General features: G+C 57.7%; 1 protein-coding gene across 2 annotated transcripts; it reads right to left on the reverse strand.

Annotated features, from left to right (window-relative positions):
• Positions 1-518: 518 nt before the first annotated feature.
• PLXNB1 (plexin B1) lies at positions 519-23,343 on the reverse strand. Of its 2 annotated transcripts, XM_008574081.1 has the most exons (37): positions 22,842-23,343; positions 21,066-22,178; positions 19,818-20,000; positions 19,384-19,512; positions 19,159-19,259; positions 18,728-18,860; positions 18,293-18,449; positions 17,901-18,009; positions 17,717-17,825; positions 16,623-17,303; positions 16,291-16,413; positions 15,977-16,099; positions 15,516-15,609; positions 15,257-15,429; positions 14,942-15,093; positions 13,406-13,511; positions 13,085-13,221; positions 12,618-12,794; positions 12,246-12,417; positions 11,825-12,067; positions 10,922-11,098; positions 10,696-10,844; positions 9,939-10,039; positions 9,630-9,847; positions 9,315-9,493; positions 9,115-9,181; positions 8,741-8,887; positions 7,551-7,719; positions 7,156-7,259; positions 6,996-7,080; positions 6,593-6,765; positions 6,265-6,425; positions 6,024-6,171; positions 4,028-4,092; positions 3,804-3,879; positions 2,707-2,781; positions 519-1,277 (listed from the first exon to the last, which is right to left on the reverse strand). In XM_008574081.1, exons 1-37 carry the CDS (start codon positions 23,052-23,054, stop codon positions 1,173-1,175), a joined length of 6,627 nt encoding a protein of 2,208 aa, XP_008572303.1. In that variant the 5' UTR covers positions 23,055-23,343; the 3' UTR covers positions 519-1,172. The 2 variants fall into 2 exon arrangements, 1 of the variants encoding a protein (XP_008572303.1); XR_550593.1 differs by lacking the exons at positions 519-1,277; positions 2,707-2,781; positions 3,804-3,879; positions 4,028-4,092; positions 6,593-6,765 and having other exon boundaries at positions 6,083-6,171.
• Between the last annotated feature and the right edge of the window lie 3,743 nt (positions 23,344-27,086).

The raw sequence follows: 27,086 nt of genomic DNA on the forward strand, positions 1-27,086 counted from the left end.
GCTCACCTCCAGCTACAAATCGGGGAAAAACTATGCAAAGTGGCCTTCGTGCAGGCAGACAGTTGGGTTAGGAGCCCCACCCTAGAATGCCTTGACTTGGAAGGCAACAGAAACCAGAAGTCCAGAAACAGGACCATGGAGACGGACCCTCAAGACCCTCTCTGTCTACAATTGCCTGAAATGATGCCAACCTTTCTTAGTTCCTTTCAAGATAAATGGAACATGAACAGCGAAGTTAGAATACTCACATTGCAGATAAGGCAGGTCCCTTTGAAGAGACTGTAGACCCCTCTACCTCAGGTCACAGGACTCTCCCAACCCTGTCCTGGATGGGGTTCTCACTTCTTTCACAGAAGCTGTGACACTAGCAGGACCCGCCCAAGAGCCAGGGAGAGCCCAGCCAGCCCTGCAACCTGGGGCATTATGTGGGGGAGGATTCCACCTCCCCCAGTGCCTGCCAGGCACAGCTGCAACCCTCATGCTAGGGGAGGGGACAGGCACATACATGAGACTCCACACAGTGTGTTATTCTTTAATGAAGAGCTGGGTCAGTGGAGCCACCAGTCTCCCCAAGGCCCCGTGCAGCAGATGCCCCTCACCACTGGCTGCCTGTGAGGCAGGGTGGCCCTGAGGCAGCCAGCCCTGCTCAGGGTTCAGTTTGCAGTGGCCTAAGAAAGGCATTCCTCTCCTGGACCTAGGATGTGGCAGCAGCAACAAGACCAGAGGCAGCTAAACTGAGGTCAGGGATGGAGGAGGAGGAGGACAGGAAGTGGGGAGTCAGGGGCTCTCCTCCTTCCTCTCTAAATCCCAGTGGGACAAAGGCCAGTGTTCAGGAACAGTACGGTCTCCCCAGGGGCCTGGAGGCCCTTCCGGCCACTCTGTGGAAGCCCTTAGTCCCCAGCATCGTGCACTGTCATTGCATCACACGGAAGTAGCCCACAGGGTCGCTGGGCTCAGGGAACAGGCTGGGCACCCCCCAACGGGCCTCAAGGCCCTAGACCTGCAAGGTGAGTCCAGCAGGGCCAAGGCCAGAGCCACTAGGAGGCTGGGAGCCACCTTCCACTAACTCTGCTTGTCAGTCACTACAGGCATCTAAGAAAGTGGTCTCTCCCTCGAGGTTCCAGGGCTGCCAGGTAGGGCTGAGGCAACAGCAAGCCAGGGCTCCAGGGTCCCTATAGATCTGTGACCTTGTTTTCCACAGCGGCTGCAATCTGCTGCAGCCGATAGCCCAGCTGCATCTTCTGAGCCGTGCCATCCTCCTCCAGGGCAGTGATGATCTGAAACACAGAGACCAGCATCATCCGGGAGACCACTTCAGCCTGCCCATATGCTGCAGACTTCAACAGGCCTCCTAAGATGCTGTAGAACAACTGCAGCCCAAGAAATCCAGCGAATCACTTCACTAACTTCCTGTGTGACTTCAGGATCTTACCAATGGGAGGGGAGAATAACAGTAAAGTCGCCACGGAGTTTTAAGGATTAGTGAGGAGGGAATGAAGTATTTTTCACAGTACCTAGCATTTGTGGTTATCCACCCCACCCAGGAAAATCGTGCTGTGTGGAGGCCGGCCCCACCTGCCATGCTGGCCTTCTCCCTGCAGACCACTCAGAAACCCTGCTCCAGCCATCCTGCCTCACCCGCCCACCAGGCAACAGCATTTCCTGTTTCTATGGGCTGCGTGCCCTCCAAGGAGCAGGAACCCAACACTGACCAGAGATGTGGTGGGAGACAGATACTAATCCAACACCAACGACTAAATAACCACAAGTGGGGGGCTACCACAAAGGGAATGGGTGGGAACCAGGAGGATGGCAGCGTTGGGGGAGAGGAGCCATGGCGTACCACATGTCTCTACGAAGGGATGAGACTGTGTCACATCTCGCCATGCCAAGCAAGACTGTGGGCCACAGGGACCGGCCCGTGGCTCACTCGGGAGAGTGTGGTGCTGATAACACCAAGGCCATGGGTTCGGATCCTATATAGGGATGGCCGGTTAGCTCACTTGGGAGAGCGTGGTGCTGACAACACCAAGTCAAGAGTTAAGATACCCTTACCGGTCATCTTTAAAAAAAAAAAAAAAAAAAAAAGACGGTGGGCCACAAGGCAGGTTCTCATCTCTGAACAGAAATGGCCACGTCACTGGTGCCACACAAACATCTGAGTGGACGATTCCATCAGGCACTCAGTAAGTTGACAGCTGGGTGCTCAGATCTTCAGGCCCAGCCCAGGGATCCCCCAGAAAGCCTCTTCACCAGCTACATTGTACCCTCACCCACCCCAGTGCTGTGCCTGGTCCCTCTTCTCTGGTAGCTCACACAGCACAGCCGGGCCTGCACACCCAGAGGTGTCCATGCACAACAAGCTGCCAACCCTGAACTCTGGTAGGGACTGAGTGAGGGCATGGTCGGGTGGAGGTGGCAGCTGTGTGTCCCAGTAGATGCCCCAGCCCCTCCACCCAACCACCTCTACCATGCTTGGGAGCCCTACTGAGGAGCTGGGATAGGAAGTGGTAGGGAAGGTTAGAGCACAGCCGACACCAGGAAGCATGCCTGAAGAACAGGTCCCAATCCGCCAAGGGCCCAACCCCTCCCCTACTCTGTGCCTGGGGGAGACCCAAAGGCCAGGCCCCCTTCACATCCATCCCCTCAGCCTCCAAGGGAGTACCTCGAGGTCAGCCTCCCAGTCAGGGCCCAGGGTCTGCCCACCTGGTCATAGTATTTGTTGATATACTTGTAGAGTTCGTGCAGGGCCACTCGCGCCCCGAGGTCTCCAGAGCAGTTCTAGGGAGGAGGTCAGAAGAGAGGTAAGAGAGAGAGGGTGCAGCCAGCCACAGAGGAATCCCAGTACCCCAGGGAAGGGGAGGGGAGAGAAGGGGCCTGAGAGGTGAAGGAAGGGACCGACTCTGGGTGGGAAGCAGAGCCCCTCCACAGACCAGGGACCCCAGGCTAGGTGTGCCCAGCTGGGGACAGGACAGGGCCAGAGAGCCTCCCTGGTAGGAAGAGCCCCCAGGTCTACAGTTTCCGCAAGGCCTGGGGTTTCCACTGGGGCCTGCCTCTCTGCCCCTCAAGGCTCTGGCTTGGACTTTCCGCCATCCCAAGCAATTGCAGGGCCAAGTAGGATAGATGCCACTTGCAGGCTGTAAGCCCAGCATAATTCTGCTCTGATCTAGCTCAAGTATTTCCTGAGGTCACTCCCAGGCCCCTCCATGGGCACAACTCTGAGCCTCAACTTCCTCATCTGGACAATGGAGTTGATATCACCTAGCTTTCAGAGCTCTTATGGGAACAAATGAGATAATCAAAGCACCCCACGAAGGACTCAACAAACAGCTACACACCAAAATTGTAGCTGCTATTAGTGCTGTGGTTGTCATCATCATCATCATTTCAGGAATGTTGTTTATAAATTCCCTGGGGTTTATATTTTCCGGCAGTTTTAGGAAGAGGTGGGAGCATGTCAGAAGAGCAAAAACCAGGACAGAGGAGCAGTGAGAAGACACAGGCAAGCCTGAGCTGAACCCCAGCTTCCTCACTGCCCTGGATCTATCGTGACACACCCAACAAGGGCTGTGGAAGTGCAAGCACCTGGCTGAGTCAGGCTAGGAAGAAGCCACCAGGTCAAGACCCCTGCTTGCTCTGCCCTGGTTTTTTCAGTGGCAGTTGGAACACTCTGCACTTATAAGTGTTCCAACCTGCTCACAGGGCTGCCAAGGTCCAAGGGCTCCCCTGCAAAGGAGTAGTGTGAAGGGGACAGGTCGTGGCAGGAGGCCTGTGCCCAAACAAGAAGCAGAGGGAGGCCTTACCCGGGACAGCTCAGCCAGGACAGAGTTCATCTCTTGGTCACTGGCTGGGACGGTCTGTCTGATGTCTGCATAGTACCTGCCAAAGAGCCCAAGTACCACAGCTGTTGGGTAAACAGACCCACTCCCCCTCCCTCCACCAGGGCCCGTACCCCAGCCTCAGCCCATGCACACACCAATCTCCACCCACCCACTCTTCACCAGAGCCATTCCCATCCTGGAAGTACCTTTCCACCATCCGTTTGTAACGGGGAATATCCCGAGCATACAGAAGTTTGTTGATGGGGGAGTCCTGGTGCCAGCAGGAGGACAGTCAAAGAGGAAGGACAGATGAGAGCTCTGGTTAGGGTGATCAACTGTCCCAGGCTTCCCAGCACTGCTTCAGTTTTAAAACCAAAAGTCCCACATGCCAGGAACCCTCTAGGTCCCTGGCAAACCAGGGTGGTTGGTCACCCTAGCCCACTTCCTTCTGCAGGAGCCTCCTTCACTCCCTCCCCACCACCAGTGTCCAGCCTTTGATGTCTCAGCTCGAGCTCCTCCCTGTAGTGCTCTGAGGTCATTTCTCAGCTCCACAGGCCTCCATCTGGATCCGGCAGGAAGCCGGCAGGCAGGGTGGGAAGCACAGGTTCACTCCCCATGTAATCATTTTAAAAATCAGCAAACTGTGACCCAGAAAACTATGTACATTGCCCCAAACCACCTTACTCCCGAGTGGCTGAGCTGGGATTTGACAGCCCATAATTTAACACACCCAGACACTGCCTCTACCGCTGAAATGGGTTCAAGTCCCAGCGGCAGTGGGCTCTGGGCAGCATGCTTCTGTCCTTGGGACCTCGGCCTCATCCTAAAGCTGCTGGGAAGGTCAGAAAGATCTTCACGTGGCGCTGTCCCTGCATGAGCAGAGACGCAAGTCCAGTTCAACCCTCAGCCTGAGTCAGGATGTGTGCTTTCTTATCAACTCTCCATGGGGACACTGGCATTCCGGGTGTGGACTATTCCTGAGCTATCCAGGGACCACTTGCTGTCCTGCTGGGAAGGGGAGGCAGTGGGAAGATCTGGCAAAAAACGCAGCCATCACTCAGCATCCACCCCAGAAGCAGCCCCAGGTGTCCTGGTGTGTCCTGGTTGATTCTCTGCTCATCATTAGGCAGAAGGATGAAAACATGTGGAACAAAAAGCGCTCCCAAAAGACAGTGCTACAGAGTGGAACTTTCCATTTTGTTTCTTCAGAGGTCTAGAGATTTATCTCTCAAGAGGTCACAGGCCAACTGTGGCCCAGCAGCCTGGGCTAAGCAGAGCCCCTGAATTTATGAACCTGCAGAGCCACAAGGGCCCTGCCCACTGGTGCCTGAGCAGACACACTAGGGACCCCACATGTCATGGGACTCTCCTGGCTTTACTACTGTGACAACACACTTCTAACCTCTGTGCTCAGGCCACTTCTGCTCTGTTTCTCAGCACATCCCCCAAACCGTGGCACTCTCCTGGACTCTCTTGTCTCCTACTCCACTGGCAGGCAGATACCTCCACCACCCTAAGGAATCAAATCCACCAGGCAGCCCAGAGCTGCTCTGGGATTGGAGAATCCATGTCTTCACCTGGAAACCACCTGGTGGCCCCACAAGCACCTCAGGCTCACCTCATCCAAGTCTGAACTCACCAGCCAGAGGCCCAGGGATCACATGTGACCCCTCCTACTTCCTTATCCCCCACATCCAACCCACAGTCTCTGCCTGCCCTGCACCCTACTGCCGGCTTGAACCTGGCCACTGCTTGTTCGGAGGACAGAACAGCCTCCTCTCTGGACTCCCAGGCTCCAGTCCTCCTAGGGTACAACTGCCGGGACACTCCACTGAACTCTCAGGCCTGACCACACCTCCAGCCTTCTGTGGCTCCCACTGCCCTCGGGGTGAGCCCTCACCAAGTGGACCTGGCCCATGCCACAGCCTGCCAACACTGGCTGCCCACATCTCAGCCCTGTGGATTGGCACACGGTGCCCCTACTTTTGCTCACCCCTTAATACTGAGGCATTGCCACCTTCTAGGGAGCCCTTGGGACAAAACCTGGCCTGAAGATGCCTGAAGTCAGAGGACTCTCGTAACCCTCTTCCTTGAAATTCCAGGGAAAGCCTGGAATGTGTGTGTATGCACAGCACTGTCCACCCCAGCCCACACCGCCCCCACCCCACCCAGCCCCTCCGTCTCCATCCCAGAACCACTCACCCGGCCCAGCTTGTGGTCGGCCAGGGTACAGGCATCCATGAAAGTCTGCGCGATAACAAGGAGCACTGCGTCCATGTTATCAGATGTCTGCACGTCGAACACAAACTGTGGGTTTTTGATGATATTGATCCAGAACCTCAGTGGCAAGCTGCGGGTGGGGCAGGCATGGCCAATGAGTGTGCTGGGAAGGCAGTAGAGAAGACCCCCCACATACCCGGAGCCCACCTGGCCCCAGCCCCACCTGTTGGTCTTCCAGATGTGGATGGTGTCCTGGTCAGAGATGCCGTGCTGCTGGGCCTGCTCATCCAGCAGGTCAAAGAAATACTTGATGGCGAGTGGCACAGGACAGCTGGTGCTGAGAATCACCTGGAACAGGTCGTCCACAAACTTCTGCAAGGTGCCCTATGGGAAGAAGAGCCAGCAGAGAAGTGCAATCAGCAAGGCGCCCTCAGCACCAGCCCAGCCTCAGTCACTGCGTGCACTATGCCTGTGCCAGCCCCGTACCAACCCAAGTGGCCCTTCTCCTGTACAGTCCAGACCCCACTGCCCGTCCGGTCCTCCCCACCCACCTTCATGGACAGCAGGCGGGTCAGGTAGATCTCAGGGATGGCCTTGGCTCGCTCACGCTCCCCGCCCCGCAGGCTGCCCCTCCGAGGCCTGGGAGGCTCCGGCTCCTCACTCGGCTTTACCAGGTGCCAGGGCCGGATGCCCCCCTCATCTACATCCTCCAGCATTGGGGTCCCTGTGCCAAGATCCCACAGCTCATCATCCCTCACCAGGTGCCAGCCCCCCAGGGCCGCTGGGTCCTGCCAGCTCTCCGAGGAGTTGGGTGCCTGACTGAGCCTCTGTGGGTGGCAGGGAAATAGGCGCGAGTCTGCTCTGAGGTCCAGAAGACCTCCCCCCGTTACCCAGGATTGGGCAAAGCAAGAGTAGAGGACTGTGACAGGTGGTGGGCACGGGGGTGGTACTCACGCTCTCCAGGGACATAATCCTGGTTTTCCCGGAGAATGTGCTTCGTGAGGCAGGGGACGAGGGCCACGGTTGCTCCATCTGGGACCTGCAGACCACAGGTGGTGATCCCACCACCAGCCCCACACCACCATACTCCTTCCCCAGCTCCCACCCCTCTCACCTTGTAATGCTGCAGAGTGTTCAGGCGCCTCCACAGACCCTGGACCTCAGAAGTGACATCCTCATCAGAAAGAATGAGGTGCCCGGCCACTCCAGATCGCCACTCTGCAAGGGCAAGGTAGGATTTGGTCCAGACCTTCCAGAATACCTTCCCTGCAGTAGAGCCCATCTCCTCAACCACAGAGACACTAGCCACTCCATGAGGGGGCAGCCATACCCAACCTCTCCAAAGACCAGGAGGGGACCCCTCAACAGGTGCTCCAGAGCTGGCCTCTGCCCCAACTCTCAACATCCCACAAGCCTTAGGTGACAAGCTGTCCCTGCAGAGCTGGTCCTGGGCTAGCCCAGGCCCAACACCAGCTCAGGAACCCAAACCACCCCTCCCCTTGCCCTCACCGACATCCAGGGTGCGAGGGTCTGGCCGCTGGGCGAGAGGCACTCCTTTATAAAGCTGGTCGAGCATTTTCTCCTTGGCCTGGGAGATGGTGTCACAGTCCAGGACTTTCACGGGCACACTCTGGGCCTCTCCTGCCCCAGGCCCCACAGCCAACAGTGCATTCAAAGTCTATGCAAGACACATGGGAGCTGTCAGGGTTCACGCCACATTGAGGATGACCAGGCACAAGGCCAAGGGCAGAGACAACCCATGAGGAAACCACTGCCTCTGACTCCCAAGCACCAAGCAGTCCCTAATTCTTGTCTCTTTGCCTGCCTGCTTCCTCCACTCTGTGACCCCAGCAGCTAGCTCAGTGCTCTTGTAAACATCTACAGGGTGGAAGGCAGAAAAAATGAGTGAGCACAAATCCCTCTTCACTCAGATGCCAGATTCCAGGCTGCCAGTCAGGCTGAAGTACCTGAGGGAAGCCTGCATAGCAAGGATTCCCCACCCACTCTGATAGAGCAACAGGTTTAGCAGAGCCTGAGAGAAGAAAACCCTGAGATTTTTCCCCAAAGAACCCTCACGCAAAAACTAAGGGGAAAGCAAACCCAGAGGGAAGCAACAGGCAGGTTTGCCAGGGTGGTTCCCAGCTTGGTGGGCAGGGCCACAGCCCCAGTAGGATGGTCAGGCAGATATGCTCAGGCACTCAGTCCCTGGCACAGGTCAGAACAGGGCTGGCTCCTCCCAGACCATGACTATGGCCACCCTGGTTCCATTCCAAGCCTAGCGGCCCTCCAAGGCCCTATCCTCAAGATCTGGCCCAACCCTCTACCCTGCTATCTAAAGGTCTCTTCCAGTGGCCAGACAAGAGTCAGGCTGGCTCTATATCCAGATGCAAACACCAGAAGCTGGTGCCCCAACCACACATACCCTCACATCCTCCCCTCCTCACCCTCACCGGGGACTGACACTGCAGGCCACACACGTACACACACACACACACACACACACACACACCACACTCACACACACACACACCACACACACACATACCACACACACACTCTCATACACACAGATACAGACACACACACACACACACACACACACACCACACTCACACACACACACACCACACACACACATACCACACACACACTCTCATACACACAGATACAGACACACACACACACACACACACACTCACCAAGGGACGGTACTCCACATCCTCTCTGAGTAGGCGATTGTCATTCAGGGTGTATTTGGCTTTGCCAGTCACGCTGTCCACAGGCCCCTTGTCCACTTGATGCTTAATCCCTCGGAAGAGCATGTAGAGAGGTTCCCCTACTGAGTCCTGGGGGAGCATAGGCAGTTAGGGCCCCCCACGCAGGTGGCAGAAAGGTATGGGACATGACATGCTGGGGGAGGGCACAGGATGCAGGCTTAAGGTAACTAAGGACATGCTGGGTGGGAGTCTCTGCTCCACCGCAAGTGTGCAAGCTATGTGGGGGCTTGAGGCTTAGGAGTTTAGAGGGCCAGACCCTCCCTGGACAGGAGGCCCACCCACCTCTGCTCCCTCACCCTCACAAAGGTGTAGAGGCAGATGGACATCCAGTTGGTGAGTAGCTTCTCCACCACAGTCTCTGTCCTGGGGTAACAGGAAAGGGGAGGGCCAGGGTCAGCAGGTGGGGCTGTGAGACTATTCCGCAGACCCCCAGGCCCAGGCCTTATCTCCTGGCTCCAGCTGTCCACAGCCCACCCAGCCCAAAAGCCTCACAGACCTGCGCAGCATCAGCTTGGGGTTCTTGGCCACGTACTGGGCCACCAGATCACTGAGCAGGGTGCGGAGGATGTCAGTGAAGTACTCCAGCTTCCCATGCAGAGCCACGGTGAGCAGAGATGCCACGTAGGCACGGTCCCGAGCTGAGAATGTGCGCTGACTCTCCAGCGTGTGGATGAACTGCAGCCAGGGACAGGGGGTGGGGCAGGGACAGAGGGGCAGATTCAGAAAGGGTGTGATGGAGAAAAGGTGGGCCAGAAGAGTCAGTTAGGGATAAGATGGGGTGAGGAGGGTGCGGATGGGGGTGGGGTGACACCTTGGTGAGGAAGAGCTTGCTGTTGAGCAGGTTGGAGAGCTGCCCCAGCCCCTGTTCCACAGTGGGTCGCCTGTTCTCAGGCACCCCTAGGTCCCGGTGCAAGGGCGACTCCCGGTGCCCAGGGAAGAAGACTCTCTCGGCATACACCTTATAGTCAAGGAAAGGGATGCCGCTGCCCAGAAGGTCACTGGTGAGATCAGTCATCTCGGTCATGAGGTCTGTTAAGCAGAAGAGGCCAGTTATGAGCGCCAATCCCATGTGATGGGAGTGGGCTTCGGCAGAGCCGTGGAGGGTGGAACCTGTTCTCACCTGTGAACTCTTTTTTACAGCGGTCCCGCACACTGCTCTCCAGGTTCTCCAACTGGATCTGAACCTTCTTATAGTCCCTCAGGGCCTGCTTGCTCTTCCTCCTGCTCAGCATCAAGGTCAGGAGGGGAATCAGGAGGGGAAGGCCAGAGGCTGCGAAAGCCCTTGCTGGGTCCCACTTGGCCCAGGGCTACCTGACCCAGCCCCAGGCATACCCTGGCCTCGTCCAGCACAGTCTAACCTAGGCATGTCCAGCCAAGCCAAGGCCTAGCCTAGAACAATTCAACCTGTCCCATTCCAAGCAAGCCACACCTACCCATGTCCTGTCTAGCCCAGCATGGTTTAGTCCGGGGATCAGCAAACTGCAACCAGGCCAAATGAGGCCCACAACCTACTTTTATAAGTAAAGATTTGAACACAGCCATGTTCATGTGTTTACATTGTCCATGGCTGCTTTTGTGCCACAATGGCAGAGTTGAATAGATGCAACAAAGACCACCTGGCCTGCAATGCCTAAAATATTTGCTCTCTGGCCCTTTACAGAAAACGTTTGCTGATCCCTGGCCTAGTCTGCCCCTTCCCAGTCCAGTTACATCCTGCTACCTGCCCCAGCCCAGCCCAGCCACATCTGGCTACACCCACCTGTACATGAGGACAATGACGATGACCCCCAGAGCCAGAAGGGAGGTGCCCACCCCCAAGCCCACTTGGGCTGCCACAGGAAAAGCCACAGAGTCCAGCCACATCTGGCTACACCCACCTGTACATGAGGACAATGACGATGACCCCCAGAGCCAGTAGGGAGGTGCCCACCCCCAAGCCCACTTGGGCTGCCACAGGAAAAGCCACAGAGCTCTCGCCATCATACTGCACGTGACCCAGGGAGAAGCGCAGGTTCCCCATCTGCACCTGGGTGGGGAGCCACCTGTGAGCGAGGGTTGAGCACATGCCCAATGCCCAGCCCTGCCCAGGACCTGCCCACTGACCGTGAACTCAGGCAAAGCATCAGGTGCCTCCCGGAGGGCATGGTGCTGCGGCAGGGGCTGCTCCACAGGGGGCTCACAGTACAGGTGGTGCCGGGTCAACGTCTTCACCACACAGGGGCCATCCCCTATCATGGCCACTACCTCCTCCTTGGACATTGCAAGGTCCAGATTCTCTCCCTAGAACATGGGTCACTAACCAGTCACTCAGAACCCTTCCCCAAGGGATCTGGTGGTCATTTAGATCCTATCCTCCCAGATATGGGAAGGTGGTCCTTAGACCCACCGCAAGGAGCAGGGCTGACAGTCCCTCAGGACCTCTTCCCCTGCACATGGGACCAACAGTCACAGAGACATCCTCCAAGCTGCTCCCCACGACCCTTCTCTGCCCTTCACTAGCTGCCTTCTCCAGAATATAAAGTTCTCCAAATCCTGCCCAGTTCCTTAACAAAGCCAGAGCTCCCACTTTGTCTGATGGCCCACCAGGAGGGTGATGATGGACTGTCTACCTATGGCCTGTCCGAGTGCCCACCCGCTGCCAACTGCGTATATCAGAACACGTGCTCTGTGCGTGTCTGTGTGAATCACGCTGCCAGCTGGGGATCAGCCCAGCTGCCTACTGTGTACCACACACCCATATATGTGTGAGCCAAACTATTTACATATTGTCATTCAGACACCTGCCACGGAGTGTGTTAGGACCCAGGCCACTGGCCAACTGGTCAAACCCCTCCCAAGTGCCAAGCTAGGCACCCTCACCAGCAGCCCTTCAGCCCTCGCCACAGTAAGGATGAGGAACTGTGTCTAGCCATTGGCCCTCGCTCTATCATCATGGGCTCTCCACTCCACACAGCAGTGCTGTCTAGCGAAGGGAAGAACCCTGCTGTGTCTGAGTAGGAGCAGTACCTCCACAGAGAACACACTCCCAGGCTTGTGCCGGAACGGTGTAGTGGGGTCCTCAGGGTTGAGAGGCTGCAGGGTCGGGTCAGCCTCATAGGAGAAGGGTGTGGGGCTCAGTGTTGCAAAGTCAAAGACCAGGTTGTCAAGGATAAATTCCACCTGGACCCAGGGGTCCTCGGGCAGACCCGGGAGGGCAGGTGTGCAGCACACGATGAGCTGGGAGGAGTTCACGTGGCACGGCTCCTCAAACTGGGTGGAGGAAGACAAGGGAGGGTCAGTGAGGGGCCGCACAGGAAGCGGAGAGAGCAAAGATGGGAAGAGTATCCTTTGGTACCAGCCACCCATGGCTAACCACAGAGTGCAGTGTGGGGTGAGGGGAGAGTGATGGCTAGCCCAGTGCAGTCAGGGATGCCCAAGGGTGTCCTACATGATGACTGTCACAGGAGGCCCCAGGGGAGCACGTTGTCTCCAGAACCATGCGGCGCTTCTGTCCAAGCCCCTGGCTGGGCCGTAGCACTCCTGGGGCCACAGTCACTCGCATTCTTGGCATCTGCACCACGTCTAGATTCTGGCCTCGGACCCATATCTGACGTCCTCCACTGAAACACAGTCCGTGAACCACTCGTGGCTACATGAACCAGGATCTAAAGCACAGCCCAGGCCCAAACCACATGACCCCACCTCCCTTACCAGCGGCATAGGATTCACAGCCCCCCACACAAAGCCCTGCCACCCCCTTGTAGTACAGCTGCAAGGATCTCCCTGCCACATGCCACATTCCATGCCTCGGGCCCAGCACCTGAGAAAGCTCTTGGTGGGACCTGCAGAGGTGACGTTGGGGTCTGATGTGTACTTGAAGAGGCCACGTTGAAGCGTCCGCTCAGTGGCCCCAAACCACACAGCCACAGGGAGTGTGGCAGGCACAGGGTATGGACTGGTCTCACATTGCAGCTGCTCCGACTGCTGCTCCAGCAGCCTGGAGAGGAGAGGTGGGAGTAGAAGGCAAGCCAGGCAGGGTCAGAGGGGCACAGGAAGGGGACCTCGGGACCTGCTCAGGCCTCAGCTCACTCCCCTTCAGTGCCAACTGCTGTCTCCACCAGGTGCCCCTGGAGGCTACAGTCCCCCAACAGCCCCAGCTTTGGAGGGGTCTGGCCACTTTCTGATGGAGCAGACTTGGTCCTCCCACCCTTTCTGCTCTCCAATGCCTGCCCTTCATCTTCTCCCTGGATCACATGGGTTTTTGCAGGATAAGGAAGCGGCCCTCACAAGTGACAAGGCTGGTCTCCAACCACCACTCGGATGTCCTCCAGCCGCCCAGTCAGGAGCTTGGAGCCGTGCAGAGTGAGTCGGGTGCCTCCAGCTCTGGGGCCACGGGTGGGGAAGATGGAATGTACCTTCGGGTCCTATGGGAAGGAGGACAGGGAGAGACGGACAAATGTCAGGACAGAAACAGAGAGGCAGGGGAAGCCTAAGAGAGACAAGATGGTCCTGGGGTGGGGAGCCCTAGGAAAGCGAAACCAGATGGGCAGTGAGAAGCCACCAGAGGACTGGCCTATTGGCAGCTGGGGTGGCTCAACTGTCAGGCACCTGGTAGGCAAAGCTGTGCTCTGAGACGCCGCGTCCTCTTCCCGGCACCTCTACCGCCGCAGCACCGGCCACCTCCTCCCCGCTGGCCCCAGTGATGCACACGAGGCTGTGGGCACAGGGCAGACTAAGAGGTGCCAGGCTGCACTGAGGGCCCCCCAAACTGACCATCACCCCCTCCATCCTCCACAAGATTGAGAAAGGTCCTCTCTCACTTTAGAGGGAACTCCTATGGCACACCAGGAGGCCCTGGCATCTGTGAATTAATATTCGTGGTCTCAGTTATTCACTTGTAGCCCCAGAAGTCCCAACAAGGAGGAATCTCTCTCTCTCTGTGCTGTACCATGTATTTACAAAGGAGCCCTGTAAGGCTGGTTGTGGGGGTGAGTTGCTGAGCTAATGAGTGGGCCTAGCCAGCCGCCCCAAGTCCTCTGCAATCCCCACGTGCATAGCACCCACTTTCAAAGTGGTAGAAACTTGATTTCTTCATGAGCAAAAGTCCCTAAAAGCCTCTAGTCTGATCTGGGAATAGATGTGAAAGGAGAGTAAACATCTAAGAAAATGCTGGTTCTTAGCCAGAAAACAGAAGCTTGAGGAAAATTAATTTCCAGATTGTTAAGTCTGCAGTGGCTTGACTCCATGACATTGACACAGTTGCTGCAAACACTCTAGGAGAACAACAAGTGATGTGTGAACGACCCAGGAGAGACTCCAGCCAGAATATATTTTAATCCCTTTATAAATCACTTCATAAATTACTTTAGTCTTATGGTTCTGGAATCATTAACAGTTTAGATATTCACCTTAAGTTCTCAGTCAAAACTCATCTGGGGGGAACTCCCTGATCTAGTGAAGTGGTTCCTTGTTTAAAATACAGATTGCGGGGTCCCACCACAGGCCCCGAGTCCATCCGCTGAGGGTGCAGTTAAGGATCTGCTCCATGTTGGTTTTGCATAGAATCTCCAGGTTACCCTGATATCCAGCCGGGTCTGGGCCCTGCTGCTTGTGGATGCTTCCTTGAGAAGGTCCCGTGTATTCATCTTTGGGACCCTGCAAACACCGGCCAGGTTACCATAACCCAGAACCTGGGTCATGAGGAGCCCGGCACTCAGCAGGTGTGCCACAAGTCTACCCTCCTGGGAAGCCCAGACCAGGGCAGTTCTTGGGGAATAAGGGTCAGCTGGTGAGAAGACCAGCCCTGGAGCATAGCTGTCTAGGATCTGAGGACTCTGCTACCACAACTATATCCACAGTCATTGAGAAAGCCAGGAAGCAGAACCACAGTCAGCTCTGGGCAGTGACCTTGCCCCAGACAGGCCCCGGAATGATCCCCCAGCAGCCCAGGCCAGGAACCTGCAGGTCTGTGGGTGGGTGCTCCTAGGCCTCAGTGGCAAGCCCAGTACTGAGGCACTGTGACCAGAATGAAAGAGGAGGGAGAGAGGAGGACAGAGGAGGACTGAGTGAGAGACCCCGAGCAGGAAAGCCAACCATGGAGCTCTCCAGGGTGTGCCCTATTCCTGCTGGGTCCAGCCAACTCACCTGCTGGATACCTCGTACTCCTGGGCGTCCACAGCACAGGGGACTCCAGCCACCCTGACCGTGTTCAGCACATCCTGCACATGTTGGCCCAGGTTGGAGCCCCTGATGGTGACACGGGTGCCTCCATCTACAGGCCCAGTCAGTGGCTCCACCTGTTGCAGGACAAGGACTGCTCACCTCCACCCACCTATTGACTCCTGGCAGCCTGGCGAGGCAGCCCCATCTTTCCACCTTTGGGCTCCCTGTGCCCACAGCACCCACACCCTCCCTCCAAGGGCAGCAGTGAGGAAGGGACATGCCAGCATTCCAACACACCAAGTGGATGAGGGGCGCAGGGCACTGGGTGGCCACAGCCTCGGCCTCACCACAGGCCTCCCAGGCCACACAACGTGGATGCTCCCCCTCGCACCACACACAGCCATACTGGGGCGCAGCGGTTTGGCAGCGGCTGCAGTCCCCATGTCCCACGGAGCAGTCATACAGTACCACTGGGAGTGACAAAGACAAATGTGAGAGGCAGGCCTGGAAGAGCCCTGCTACCACTGCCAGCCCCAGTGGCCCCTAGGTAGCTCACCATGTAGCCCTTCAGCACTGTCCACACGCAGACGGCCGGCCCGACGCAGGAACAGCCCCACACGGAGCTCAGGCTGCACAGCCTTGTAGCTGAGCTGGGGAAATGGGAGTGGGGTCAGAGCCTGGGGCTGGGGGTGGTCAAAGAAAGGACCAAAATGACTAGTTATGAGAGCATAAGGTCAGAGGTCACAGTTAGGGTGCAGGGACCCCATGGGGCCACAGGGTTGGAGGTTAGAGGCAGAACTAGAATGTAGGGATCCCATGGAGTCTCAAGTTAGAGGTCAGGGGTGGGATGCAGAGACCCCATGGCATACAGTCAGAAGTCAGAGATGAGGTACCACGACTCCCTCGGGGTCATGGGGTCAGAGCTTGGGTTGGAACAATTATGGCACAACCAGCTAAGGTTGGTAGCCAGCCTGTGCCCAGTGCACCCTTGCCCACCCAGGCACTCATGGTCCACACCTGGTGCTGCTGGCATGTGACATGGCACCAGGTATCTGGAGGTGGCTCACACTCGACCTGGGCCTCAACCACCACCTCGAGGCCTTCCAGCTCCATCACACATTCATTCTCTCCTGGGCTGTCCTGGGGACAGAAGACACACTGTTGGGGCAGCTTCAGGAGCTGAGCCCAGTGAGTCCCGCAGGTCTCCCAGCACACCAACTGGGTTGGGGTTGAGACGTGGGGCCATGCCCTCTTCCTGCTCTCCAGTGCTTGTGTGTAGTTTGTCGATAGTCAAGGACGCTGCAAGGACAGCTGCAAACAGACACACTCACCTGAAAGAGGCGCAGGTTCCTGCCTAGCAGCCGGACTTCCCGCTCCACGTGGACTGGCATCAATGTGGAGCCCTGAACACTCTCCACACAGGGGCAGGAGCTTGCCCCCCAATTCACCTCTTCCTGCAGGCACCAAGAGCAAGGCAGTCTATGGAGCCCACCTTGCCCACCTCCATCCTTTGCCTTGCCAGATCCCAGGGGCAAGGCTGGCATGGGGCTGCAGACCCCACCCTGCCACTTGATCCCTCCCAATGCAGAACCACAAGGCAGGCAAGGGGCTGCGTCTTCCCCACATCCCCTCCCCGAGGCCTCCTTCCTGGGCTGGGCCTCACCAGCTCCCAGAGCCCGGGGGTGTCATACTGGTAGTCGAGGCTGGACAGGAGGATGTGGGGGGCGGGAGGGCCCTCTTGCTCTGCTGAGTCTCCATCACCTGAGAGGAGGGTGGAAGTGGAGAAGGCGGGTGCGTCACCCCCCATCCACTCGTCCGCCTCGAGCAGCTCGCCGCCTTCTCTCATGCGCCAGTCCAGAGCAGGCTTCACGGAGCCCGTGGCCCCTGGGAAAGTGGTGGCAGGAGCAGTGCCAGGGGGCTGGTCCTGGGGTGCTGCAGAGGGCAGGGCTTCAGGCCCAGAGTCTGCAGGGGACACTGCTGCTGTGTCTGAGGGTGACAGGTGCGGGGCTGGGAGGTCTTCAGGTGTGGCTGTGGGTCCAAAATCAGTGGGAGCAGGGGCAGTGGTTCCAGGTCTGTTGGGGGAGCTGGAAGTGGGGGGCTTCTCATGGAGGGGTGACTCTGTGGAGGCAGGGAAAGGTACGGGGCTGGGACCTGCCCATGGCCCCCAGGGGCTGAGCAAGGAAGGCCCAGCCCCAGGTGGGACGTCAGAGGCTGTGGCTGCGGAGGGAGCCCCAGACTCCACAGGAAGGGTGTCAGGAGCAGGGGTGATCGTGGTTTTGGGGGCTATAGGTGGGAAGGGGGTGGGTACATCTCTTGCAGGAGGGGCTACGGAGAGAAGGTGGCTCTGAAGGGGAGGCAGAGAAAGACAAGAAGAGCCACTCAGCAGTCAGGCGTGGGAGCAGGAGGCAGGCAGGCAAAGAGTATGTTAAGAGGAAAGGAGACCAAGGAAAAAAGAAACAAAAACAGCCCATTAATTATCTAAAGGAGAAAAAGGGGAGGGCAGGCTCCAGGGGCATCTGTGCTGAGGTGGGGCATGAAGGCCAGACCTCCCCTGCCTCTCAGCTACAAAGTCTTCTCCCAAAACAGGCAGGACATACTGGCAGCCATTCTCCAGTGAGTCTGTCACACATGGAGGCTCAGGTGCTCAGAGCAGAACCTCAGGTGTGCAGGCAGGCACACAGACCCTGGGCCATCAGAAAAACCCTCATGCTGGGAACCCCGAGCCCTCTGTAGAGTCCAGCCTAGAGTCACTCTCACCTGTTGGCTCACCACCATTGGCCCAGCATCACACGAGGCCTTGTGTGTGCACAGGTGCTGCCAGACACACCAGTTACACCCCCAGCGGCTGCTCACACAGGCCTGGCACCTGCACAGAGCACAGCCATGGGTCAGGGGTCGCCTTGGGGCAGCCAGGAGCAGGGCGACAGGGGGAGGAACTCACTGTGCAGATGGGCGGAGCTCAGTGACTGCCACACAGTCATAGAAGGAGAGAGAAGCTTTGGCAATCACAACAGCACCAAATCTAAGCTCCATACTCACGGAGACGTGGTCTGCAAAGGGGGAAAGGGGGCTAGAGCTGAGGGGAGAGGAGGGGAGAGGCGCTCAGCCCAGTTGACATCCCGAGACCCTGAATGTGGAGGGGAAACCACGGTCGAGGAGCACAGTCCACAGAGCACAGAGTGGAGACTTTGTGGGGGTGGGGACCAGTGAGGGGACTCAGAGGCAGGCATCAGTTCAGGGTTCTTTGCCTGGATTCACATCACACCGCTTGGAGCAATATGGGAGCAGGGCAGGGATCCCAGGCCCCTGGGGCCAGCGCCTTCTCTCACCCACCGGCTCCTCTCTGCAGCACTGGGGCCTCACTAGGGTCCGGGGAAGGGCACATCACACCAGAACCAGTCAGCAGGGCAGGACTGTCATAGTCCCCAAAGTGGCAGGAATATGACTCCCCCAGCCACAGGGGTGGCAGGTCTGGCACTGAGAGGAAAACCTGTCAAGAGAGCACAGAACACACTGTCAGAGCCATCAGGCAGCTGACCAGGACTCACATTACAAGGTACCCAATGTGGGCAGACACCAGCAGACACCAGCCCCCAAGCCTCACAGACACCCTCTGGCCTGGGTTAGTAACAGACAGAGAAATCAAGGCCCCAAGAGAAGTGATGTGAGCAAGGCCATGTGGCATTGGGTGCATCTGACACCAAAATCCAAGGTCTCTACCCACCCCCAGAGCCCTCCCCCCAGACCCCACCCACTCTGGTCATTCACCTCCTTCCTCTCCTCCCGGCTGATGTTGGCAGGACTCATGGCTGTCACTTGCAGACAGGCTGGCTCAGGCTGGAAGCTCCACAGCCACTGCTCTGGGCCCTGGCCCCTTGAGCACTCAGAATGGCGACTACACCTGCACAAGAATGATCAGCATCTGTCCATGACCCACATGGGGCCCCTGGGAGATCCTAGGGCAGGGATACCTACAATCCTGAAGACCTGGGCAGGGCTCTCATGTGGGACACAACACCAGGCTCCTGTGTCTGCCCTGATGAGCAGGGCAGAGGAAGGTATGGGGGATCGGGGCATCCAGGGATCACGTTCAGAGTTGAGAGCCAAGGATGAGGAATCCTGGGCAGGACAATTATCCAGGAGCATTGAGGGCATGAGGCTAGGGCTGGGAGAGGGTCAGAGGTCGGTGGAGCACTAACCTGCCAAGGAGCACACACCACCCACAGTATGGGTCCCTGTGAGCAAGGCAAGAGGCACAGTCCAGGTGCTGAGCACAGGAGGCCACAGGAACCTTCAGAAGCTGTAACAGCAAAGACAACCTGAGGCCAGCAATCCAAACACCAGTAGCTCACCCACATATGAGTCCCTTGCTCTGCCCAGAGGTCCCTCCCAGGAACATGCCCTGGCTCGTGCCTGGCACTCACTGTGCTCTGCGTCATGACATACAGGTGCTCGAAGGTCTCATCAAAGGTGAGGTCTCTGCTTACTGCAGAACCCTGCTGAATGCTCTGTGTGGAGTATGAGTGGCCATTGCTCCCTGGGCCCAAGTAAACCTAAGATCAGAGACCACACAGTGTGGGACCCAAGCCCATGGCCACAGGCACAAGGCCCTGTCCCCCTGCCCCCATAGACAGAAATTTCTCCTGGGCAGTCACAGGTCACACCAACCAGCCCAGGGGGAGTGTGGGGAGGTCACAGGTTAACACCACCCAGCCCCAGGAAGAGAAACACAAGTCTTCTCTCCTAGCCTGGAGCCAGAGAGCATGTCACAGTTCACACATCCCAGCTCCAGGGATCCCTGGAGTAGCACTACCCAGGCCAGCTCCTCTCCAGACCCTGGGACTTCCTGTGGACTCACCCTGTGCAGCTGCCCTTGACTATCACCCAGGAAAGCGATGGTGTGCCCATCCTCCATGGTGACTGCCACAGCTGTTAGCTGAACCCCTGGCCACTCCAGAATTGGTGTGGCTTCCAATGGGACACGGCTGGCCATGGGGCTGGGTGTGTGGTCTGAGCCACAAGGATAGGCATCCAGGGTGTCCTGCAGGCAGCAAGAAGCACTGGTGAGGCCCTCCCTGGATAACCTCATTCCCACCCCCAGTCTGTCTGCTGGCCTTCCCTGACAACCCCACCCTAGACAACATCTCCCATGACTACATCCCTAGCCCTACCTCAGTAGACAGTTTCCAGTGGCTCCTTCCCGCTCTTTTGATCCCCGCCTCTGCCTGCAGCCCCTCCTGCCATCCCTGGCCCAGGAGCTACTTCCTCCAGGTTATGTGCACAGCCCTCTCCTGGACCACTTCTCCAAAGCATCTCACAGCTCACATCCTCACCTCCAAGTCCACTCACCTGGGCCTTCTGCCACCTCTCACTGACTCAGTCCCACTATGTGCATCTCTTTCCTTTTTTATCCATCCCGAGGCTGTAGCCGAACAAATTCCAACCTCTTCGGTGGGTGGGTGAAGGAACCAGCCCGGGGGCCTACCCTGCTCCCATCTTGCTCCAAAGGGTGTGGTGTGAATCCAGGCAAACAGCCCTGAACTGATGCTTATCTCTGAGTCCCCTCACTGGTCTCCTACCCACCAAAGTCCCCATTCTGTGCTCTGTGGATTGTGCTCCCTGGCCCTGGTTTCCCCTCCAAATTTGGAGTCTCAGGATGTCAACTGTGGGTATCAGTGCCCCTCCCCACTCCTCCCCTGGCCTTCTCTCCTTCTTAGCAGACCACATCTTCCTCTCTTACTCAAGAAGCTAAAACAATAGGTCTCATCCCAACTTTCTGAGTCCCTGTCCCTATCCTAAAACCTCACATACCCTCTCAGTCCACCTATACAAATGACCACCTATACAAAATCCACCTATACAAAATCGCTTCAGCATCCTGGTCCAAGCCCAACCCTGCACTGCTCTCTGCCACCCTGAAAGCCACGCTTGTGGTTAGGAACCCCTCCACCAACCAGACGTAAAGGAAGCACTTAATATCTGTTGACCTGATCATCCCCACATCACCACCCACTTCCCTTCAGACTCCCTGGGCAGCTGCTTGGTGGCAAACACCTGGCCAGTAGCCTTCGAGAAAGGGAAAGGCTGGGGCAGTGCCAGAACTCACCACAGGCAGCTGTGCACAGTCGGAATTGACATCATACTCGATGTAGGCCACCTCAGTCCCGTTCTCAGCACGGCCCTCTCGGGTGTAGCAAGCATCTCGTGTGCGATTAGCAAGCCGGTCCACCTCAACCAGGGGGAAGGCACAGAGGGCAGAGGCTCCAGATGCCCCAGCAGCTGCCGATGGGGGCCGGCCCACGGTGGGGGGAGCAGCCGAGGAGAAGGCTGCAAAGAGCACCTCCCCTCGGGCCACCTCTCCAGATGAGGCCACAGCCGCAGCCTGGATCAGCCCGTAGCGGCCACCCTTGCAGGCCAGAGGCAACTCCACATAAGAGTAGTAGTGCTGGTCCCGGAGGCACACACGAGACACATAGGCACGGAAGGCTCTAGACTGAGCCTGCAGATCCCGCCGAAGGAACAGGAAGTAGGCACTGGCCCCATGCGCAAAGGCACTCACAAAGTGGTGGCTATACTCAGAGAGGCGGCCCACTGCCAGCTTGGCTGTCTCCTCGTAGGAAAAAGCAGCTTGGGGGTCTGGTGGCCGCAGGGCCCGGGTCGTGATAGGTGGGATGCCACCCCCCACCCCCCTGCTGGTATATCCTCGCCCTACGAACAGAAGGGGCTCCCCTGCCAAGCCCTGGGCCACCAACCCCACTGTGCTGACTGCAGGATCATTGGCAGCCACATACTGAGTGTCTCCAGGCCGCTCTGGCCTCAGCAGCAGCTGCTCAAGCTGCCCCAGGCGCCGCTGCTCACAGACCCCCTGGTGTACACTCCCGCACACCACCAGGGCCCCTGGGCTCACCAGGAGCAGCTGGTTGGGGTTGTTGGTAGGCTGGGCCTGGGGGCACTCATCAGGCATCACAGGCGGCAGGCAGTCCCTGCTGTCTAGCACAGGGCCAGTGGACACCATGGCCTCCAGTTGCAGCCCAGGGCTCAGCTGGAACAGGAAGTTGGTGGCCCCTAGGTAGAGGGTGCCAGAGGTGGGGTCCCTGGCCAGGTGCTGCAGATATGTGCCGTTGGGAGTGAAAGCAGCTGGTGGAGGAGGCTGGAGGGTGAGGACCCACCCAGCCCAGAGAGCCTGGAGAAGAGCTGGGCCAAGGGCAGGCATGGTCACCTGGCAGGGAGAGAAATTGAGTTGGGGTTCACGTAGCCACCAGAGCACCCTGGGCCCACTGGTGAGGGATAGGGCTGCGGCACTATATATGCCCCTCCTAACCCAAGAGGTAAACAGAGGAGGGCCACACTTAGCTGGGCACTATTGTCCAGGATAGCAAAGGGTCAGAAACAGGAGACATTTTCCCTGGAAACTTCAACACTACTCACTCTCTGTAAACACTATTCTCTCGGGAGAACTGCACCACACTCCACCCTCACCCTGCACTTGCCCTGTGCCACAACAAGGATCAGAGGGTGAGGGGCTAGAGGGGCCATCTCCAGGAAGCAGGGCCTAGAAGGGCCAGGCGCAGGTGACAGGAAGGAGGGGCCAAGAAACCCAAGGAGAAAGAGGACTCCTCTGCAAGGATGTCAGTTTCCTGAGCAGAAGGGAGGGTGAGGTCTCATGGGCCACCAGCATGTTAGAGCAGGACAAGAATTGAGTGCTGTGCCTTTCAAGCCAGGAATCCAGAAGGGTAATAATCACAGAACCAACAGACCAGAGAGGAGAGGGAGGGTTGGGCTGGGAGGGCTGGGCCTGAAAGGCTGGGCCCCACCTCATTTCCCCTCAGCATAGGTGGGAGTCACACTGCTCCTAGATGCCCAGGTGTAAGGTTAGGCTCACCTGGCAGGGCCGGCTGAATCGGGAGACAACAGCATGACCCGTGTGGGAGTCACCTAGCCAGAGGGAAAGCAGAGCGTGAAGCTGGGGCAGAATGTCCCAGGCATGTGGGAGCCCTGGACTCCCCACCATGGAGGCAACACAAAAGTACCCCTCTCCACTGCCCAGCCTGCCAGTGGAGCTGGGCCCAGCCTGGCCCTCAGCCACCAAACACATTCCACAGAGGATGCCTCCTCAGAGCCCACACAGGGAGGGGGGAGGGTAGCAGAGCCAGGCACCCGAGGGGCCTGGGAAAGGTCAGCTAGGAAGGTGCCTCATGGCTGGCAGAACCTAGTCAGGCCCCCAGCATGGTCCTCTCCCTCTGAGGTCCCTTCCTCTGAACTCTCCCAGTCCCACCCGCTGCCCAAACTCCACCGTCAAAGCACGCAGGTACATGCCCTCAACACAGGCCAGGGGCTGTCCTAGCCTAAACTGCCAATAGTACACATTGGCAAATACACACTCACACACACCAAGATGCACACATACCACCCCCCCACACACATGCATACAGCCACACACAAACATATGGGCACTTCCACACTCACAGACGCAAGCAGATATAATCTGTACACAGCACAGAAAAACACACACACACCTCCTCATGTTTGGACACCACATAAGGACACATCCATATAAAGACAACCCCCTACACACAGAACCCACACAATGTACAAACATACACTGCACAGGCACATGTCACTCCCATGCACATTTAGATGCCCACACATACAGATTCACACACACTTCCCTGGTTCGAGATCTATATCCCAGAGAGCTATGGATGCCAGGTCATATCTTGCTATTTCATCTTCTGCAGGTCAGAGTAGAGCCAGGGTCCAGGGTGTGGGGTATGAGGGGGTGTCCTGGAGGAACTCATCATGCCTGGCAGTGCCCCCAATCCCTAGGACCTCTGCAAATTTGGGGTACCTGTTCTCTTCACAGACCCCTCCTTGCAGGTCCCTGCTGAGGCTTCTGAGTTGCAAAACCAAGAAACTATGGCAACACCACCTTCCCCAGACCCCAGTGGTCCCCAGCCAGGAGTACCAAGGTTGGTGAAGTGCTGGGATAAACCATGCATCCTAGACTGGGAGACACTTTCCCTACTTGCCTGTGCCCAGGCCACATTGCCCAGCTCATGTTGCCCAGCTCCTCCTGCCACCCAGCTACCAAACTGTCTGTGCAGAATGTCCCAAGCACTTGCTTCCCTTGGCCCAGGTCGGCTCATTTCAGCAGAAGCCTCAGCAGGGTGCTCCTGAGGCTGCCCCAAAATAAGCAGGGATACTCTATGTACAAGGCTCAGAGAAGGGTCCAGTGGCCTGGTGGGAGCAGGGTGGCCATGGCCACAGCCTGGCTGGGCACTGCTCCCAAAATAGCTTGGGGGTTTCCATTTTTAGTGTGTTGAGAACAGGGCAGCTCTATGGGAGCAGGAACAAGGCCGCCTCTGTTTGCCACCCAAGGGGGCGGGGGGAAAGGGGCAACAGGGAAAGTCTCAAACCCAGCCAGAATCCCAGGACTGTGGCAAGGCCAGGCTGCCCAGGAGCCCCCCACCTTGTTTCCAAGGGATGGGGAAAGAAGGTTTCTTCCTCTGGGAAGACAGGGCCTGCCTGAGGATGGACAGAGGCCATGTCCTGAACTCAACTGCTCACTCCTCCTGCCACCTCATGCCAGGGATGTGCCCTGGGCATAGGGTCCCATAGTTAGACCAACATTCACTCCTTCATTTGCTTACAAATATTTGCTCAGAGCCTACTGCATGCCAAGGTTCTCCAGCCCTCAAGGGGTAGCATCAAAACCACTCCCCAAATGTGAAATCACAACTGGGTTGAGGGGCCCACAGGAAGAAATGGGCAGGATCAGAACAGCTCCTGGCCAGGCCACATGGAGGTCAGAGGCTGACCTGCTCCAGAGAAAGCTGTCAGTCTTCTTTCATCATAGTCCTCCCTGAAACAGGGCTTCTTACCCTTCTCCACACACCATGGGTGGGGGGAGGAGGAAAGGAAAAAGAGCAGTGACATTTTCTTCATGTTGGGCACATGTATTTCACTTAACCTCTGCCTCAAGCCACAGAGCAGCCTCCAGCCCCTCCAGTCTAACCCCCCAACTCCCAACCTCACAGTATCTTCCTTGAGCAGAACTGAAATACATCTCCCCCCCTAGCCCCGAGCCCCTGGGCACTCCAGGGCCTGAGGGCTAAAGGTCAAACCCTTCCAGCCCACCCCTGCTCCCACCCACTCCATGCCAGCACTCCCCACACATGCCCTTCGTTCCTGCTGGCCTGAAATGCAGGCTGTGTCACTGCTCCATGCCTTCATGCAGGCTGTTCTTACTGCCTGGTATGCCCACTCCCTCTCAATCCCATTAACTCCTACGCCCAATCGTCATCTCCCTGGAGAGCCTTTCCTGTCCTCTCAGGCTCCTGAGGTGGTGGCTCTGTGGCTGGCCAGCCACCCGGGCATGTATCTGCTTTGGGCTCTCTGAGCCTCAGATTTCCCACTTGTAAAATGGAAGGCAGGACTGCTCTGACCAGTAAACGTGATACAGGGTATGCCAGGCATTAGTGGCACCAACCATGGCCACTTTTCTCCCTGTCCCACCCTCCCACTCTGGACTTGAAGCTCCTTAACGGCAGGGAGTGTGGCTTTTGATTTGGAGATACCAGCAACTTGCACAGAGTTAGCACATAGCAGATGTTCCTGCATGATGAATGAACCCCCATTTCACAGTCAAAGAAACTGGGCTGAGCCTGTGGCGCACTCGGGAGAGTGCGGCGCTGGGAGCGCAGCGACGCTCCCGCCGCAGGTTCAGATCCTATATGGGAATGGCCGGTGCGCTCATTGGCTGAGCGCGGTGCGGGCGACACCACACCAAGGGTTGCGATCCCCTTACCGGTCACGAAAAAGACAAAAAAAAGAAACCAACCAGTAGAGAAGATATGGGGCCCACATTTGGCCTCCCAAAGGGCAAAGCGCTGGGCCAACTTCTATTAACGACCAGACCAGAGAAGACTGAAAAAGTTTATTTAGAACCAGGCGTGGGCCGGCCGGTGGCGCACTGCTACAGTGCGCCGCTTGGGAGCGCGGCGATGCTCCCGCCGAGGGTTCGGATCCCACATACAGACCGGCGGCTCACTGGCTGAGCGAGGTGCAGGAGCAACGCCAAGGGTTGCGATCCCGTTGCCGGTCCCCGTCTGGTGCAGGCGCGACACTGAGGGTTGCGATCCGTTGCCGGTCACAAAAAAAAAAAAAAAAAAAAAAAAAAAAAAAAGAACCAGGCCTCCTGTCCCCAACTTGTGCAGCCAGGATCTCCTGCCCACTCCCCACATCTCAGGCCCTGTCCAGGCTCAAAGCCAAAGGCTAACCCAGAAGTCTCTTCTGGGCCCATCTTTCTCTGAACCTCTTCAGCAGGGCCCAAGACTGCCTAACTTCTCTCTGCAAAGAGCAAGCACCTCCCGGATTCTCCTGGAGTGTCCTCACCAACCAAAGGGGCTCACAAACTTCCACACCTGCAGAGGGGCCATACCCCAGCCCACATTTACCTTGTCTGGGAGTTAGTGAGAAGCCGGCCTTCCCTTTCTGCCCTCCTGATCCACTCCCAGGGTCCACCAAAGAGGCGAGTTACTTATTGACAGTGCAGTAGTGCACACTGCCTGCCCCCTTTTCTGTGTGTTGAGGTGAGGTGGGGGGATCCACCAGACACCTATGATGACCCAAGGCATTCATCAATCACCCACCGAATGTGTGTTTGGGGGGTCCCCCTCTGGGTGTCGGGAGGCTCGTGGTGGTCCGCCTTTGTCAGTCCCGCCGAGGGCAGCCTGGAAGGCTGTTGGTACTAAGGGGAAGCCTCGACCTCCCATTCGGCTCTCCCTCGGCCCTCCTACATCCCCTCCTCCCCGGGCCGCGGGGCGAGGACCCCACCAGTGGCCCTGGGAGGGCGGGGAAGGGGCCGGCCGGTCCCGGGCAGCTGCGGCGGCGAGGAGGGGGCGCGGAAGAGCAGCTCCACCTCCTCTGCCTCCCAATCGCGTTACAGGCGGAGCCGCCAGAGTTTCCTTTCGCGCAGAGAAGTGAGGTCCCAACTCCCAGGACCGAAGCCGCCCACCACTCACCCGGGCTGCCCCTGCCCTGCGAGAGTGAGGCCTCAGGCCGTCCCACCCGGGGCGCGCAGCCTCGCCCCCGCCCCCGCAGCCCCGGCCTCGAGCCCCGCACTCAC

The sequence above is a fragment of the Galeopterus variegatus genome, unplaced genomic scaffold (genome assembly GCF_000696425.1).
Source record: "Galeopterus variegatus unplaced genomic scaffold, G_variegatus-3.0.2 Scaffold996, whole genome shotgun sequence".
NCBI lineage: Eukaryota > Metazoa > Chordata > Mammalia > Dermoptera > Cynocephalidae > Galeopterus > Galeopterus variegatus.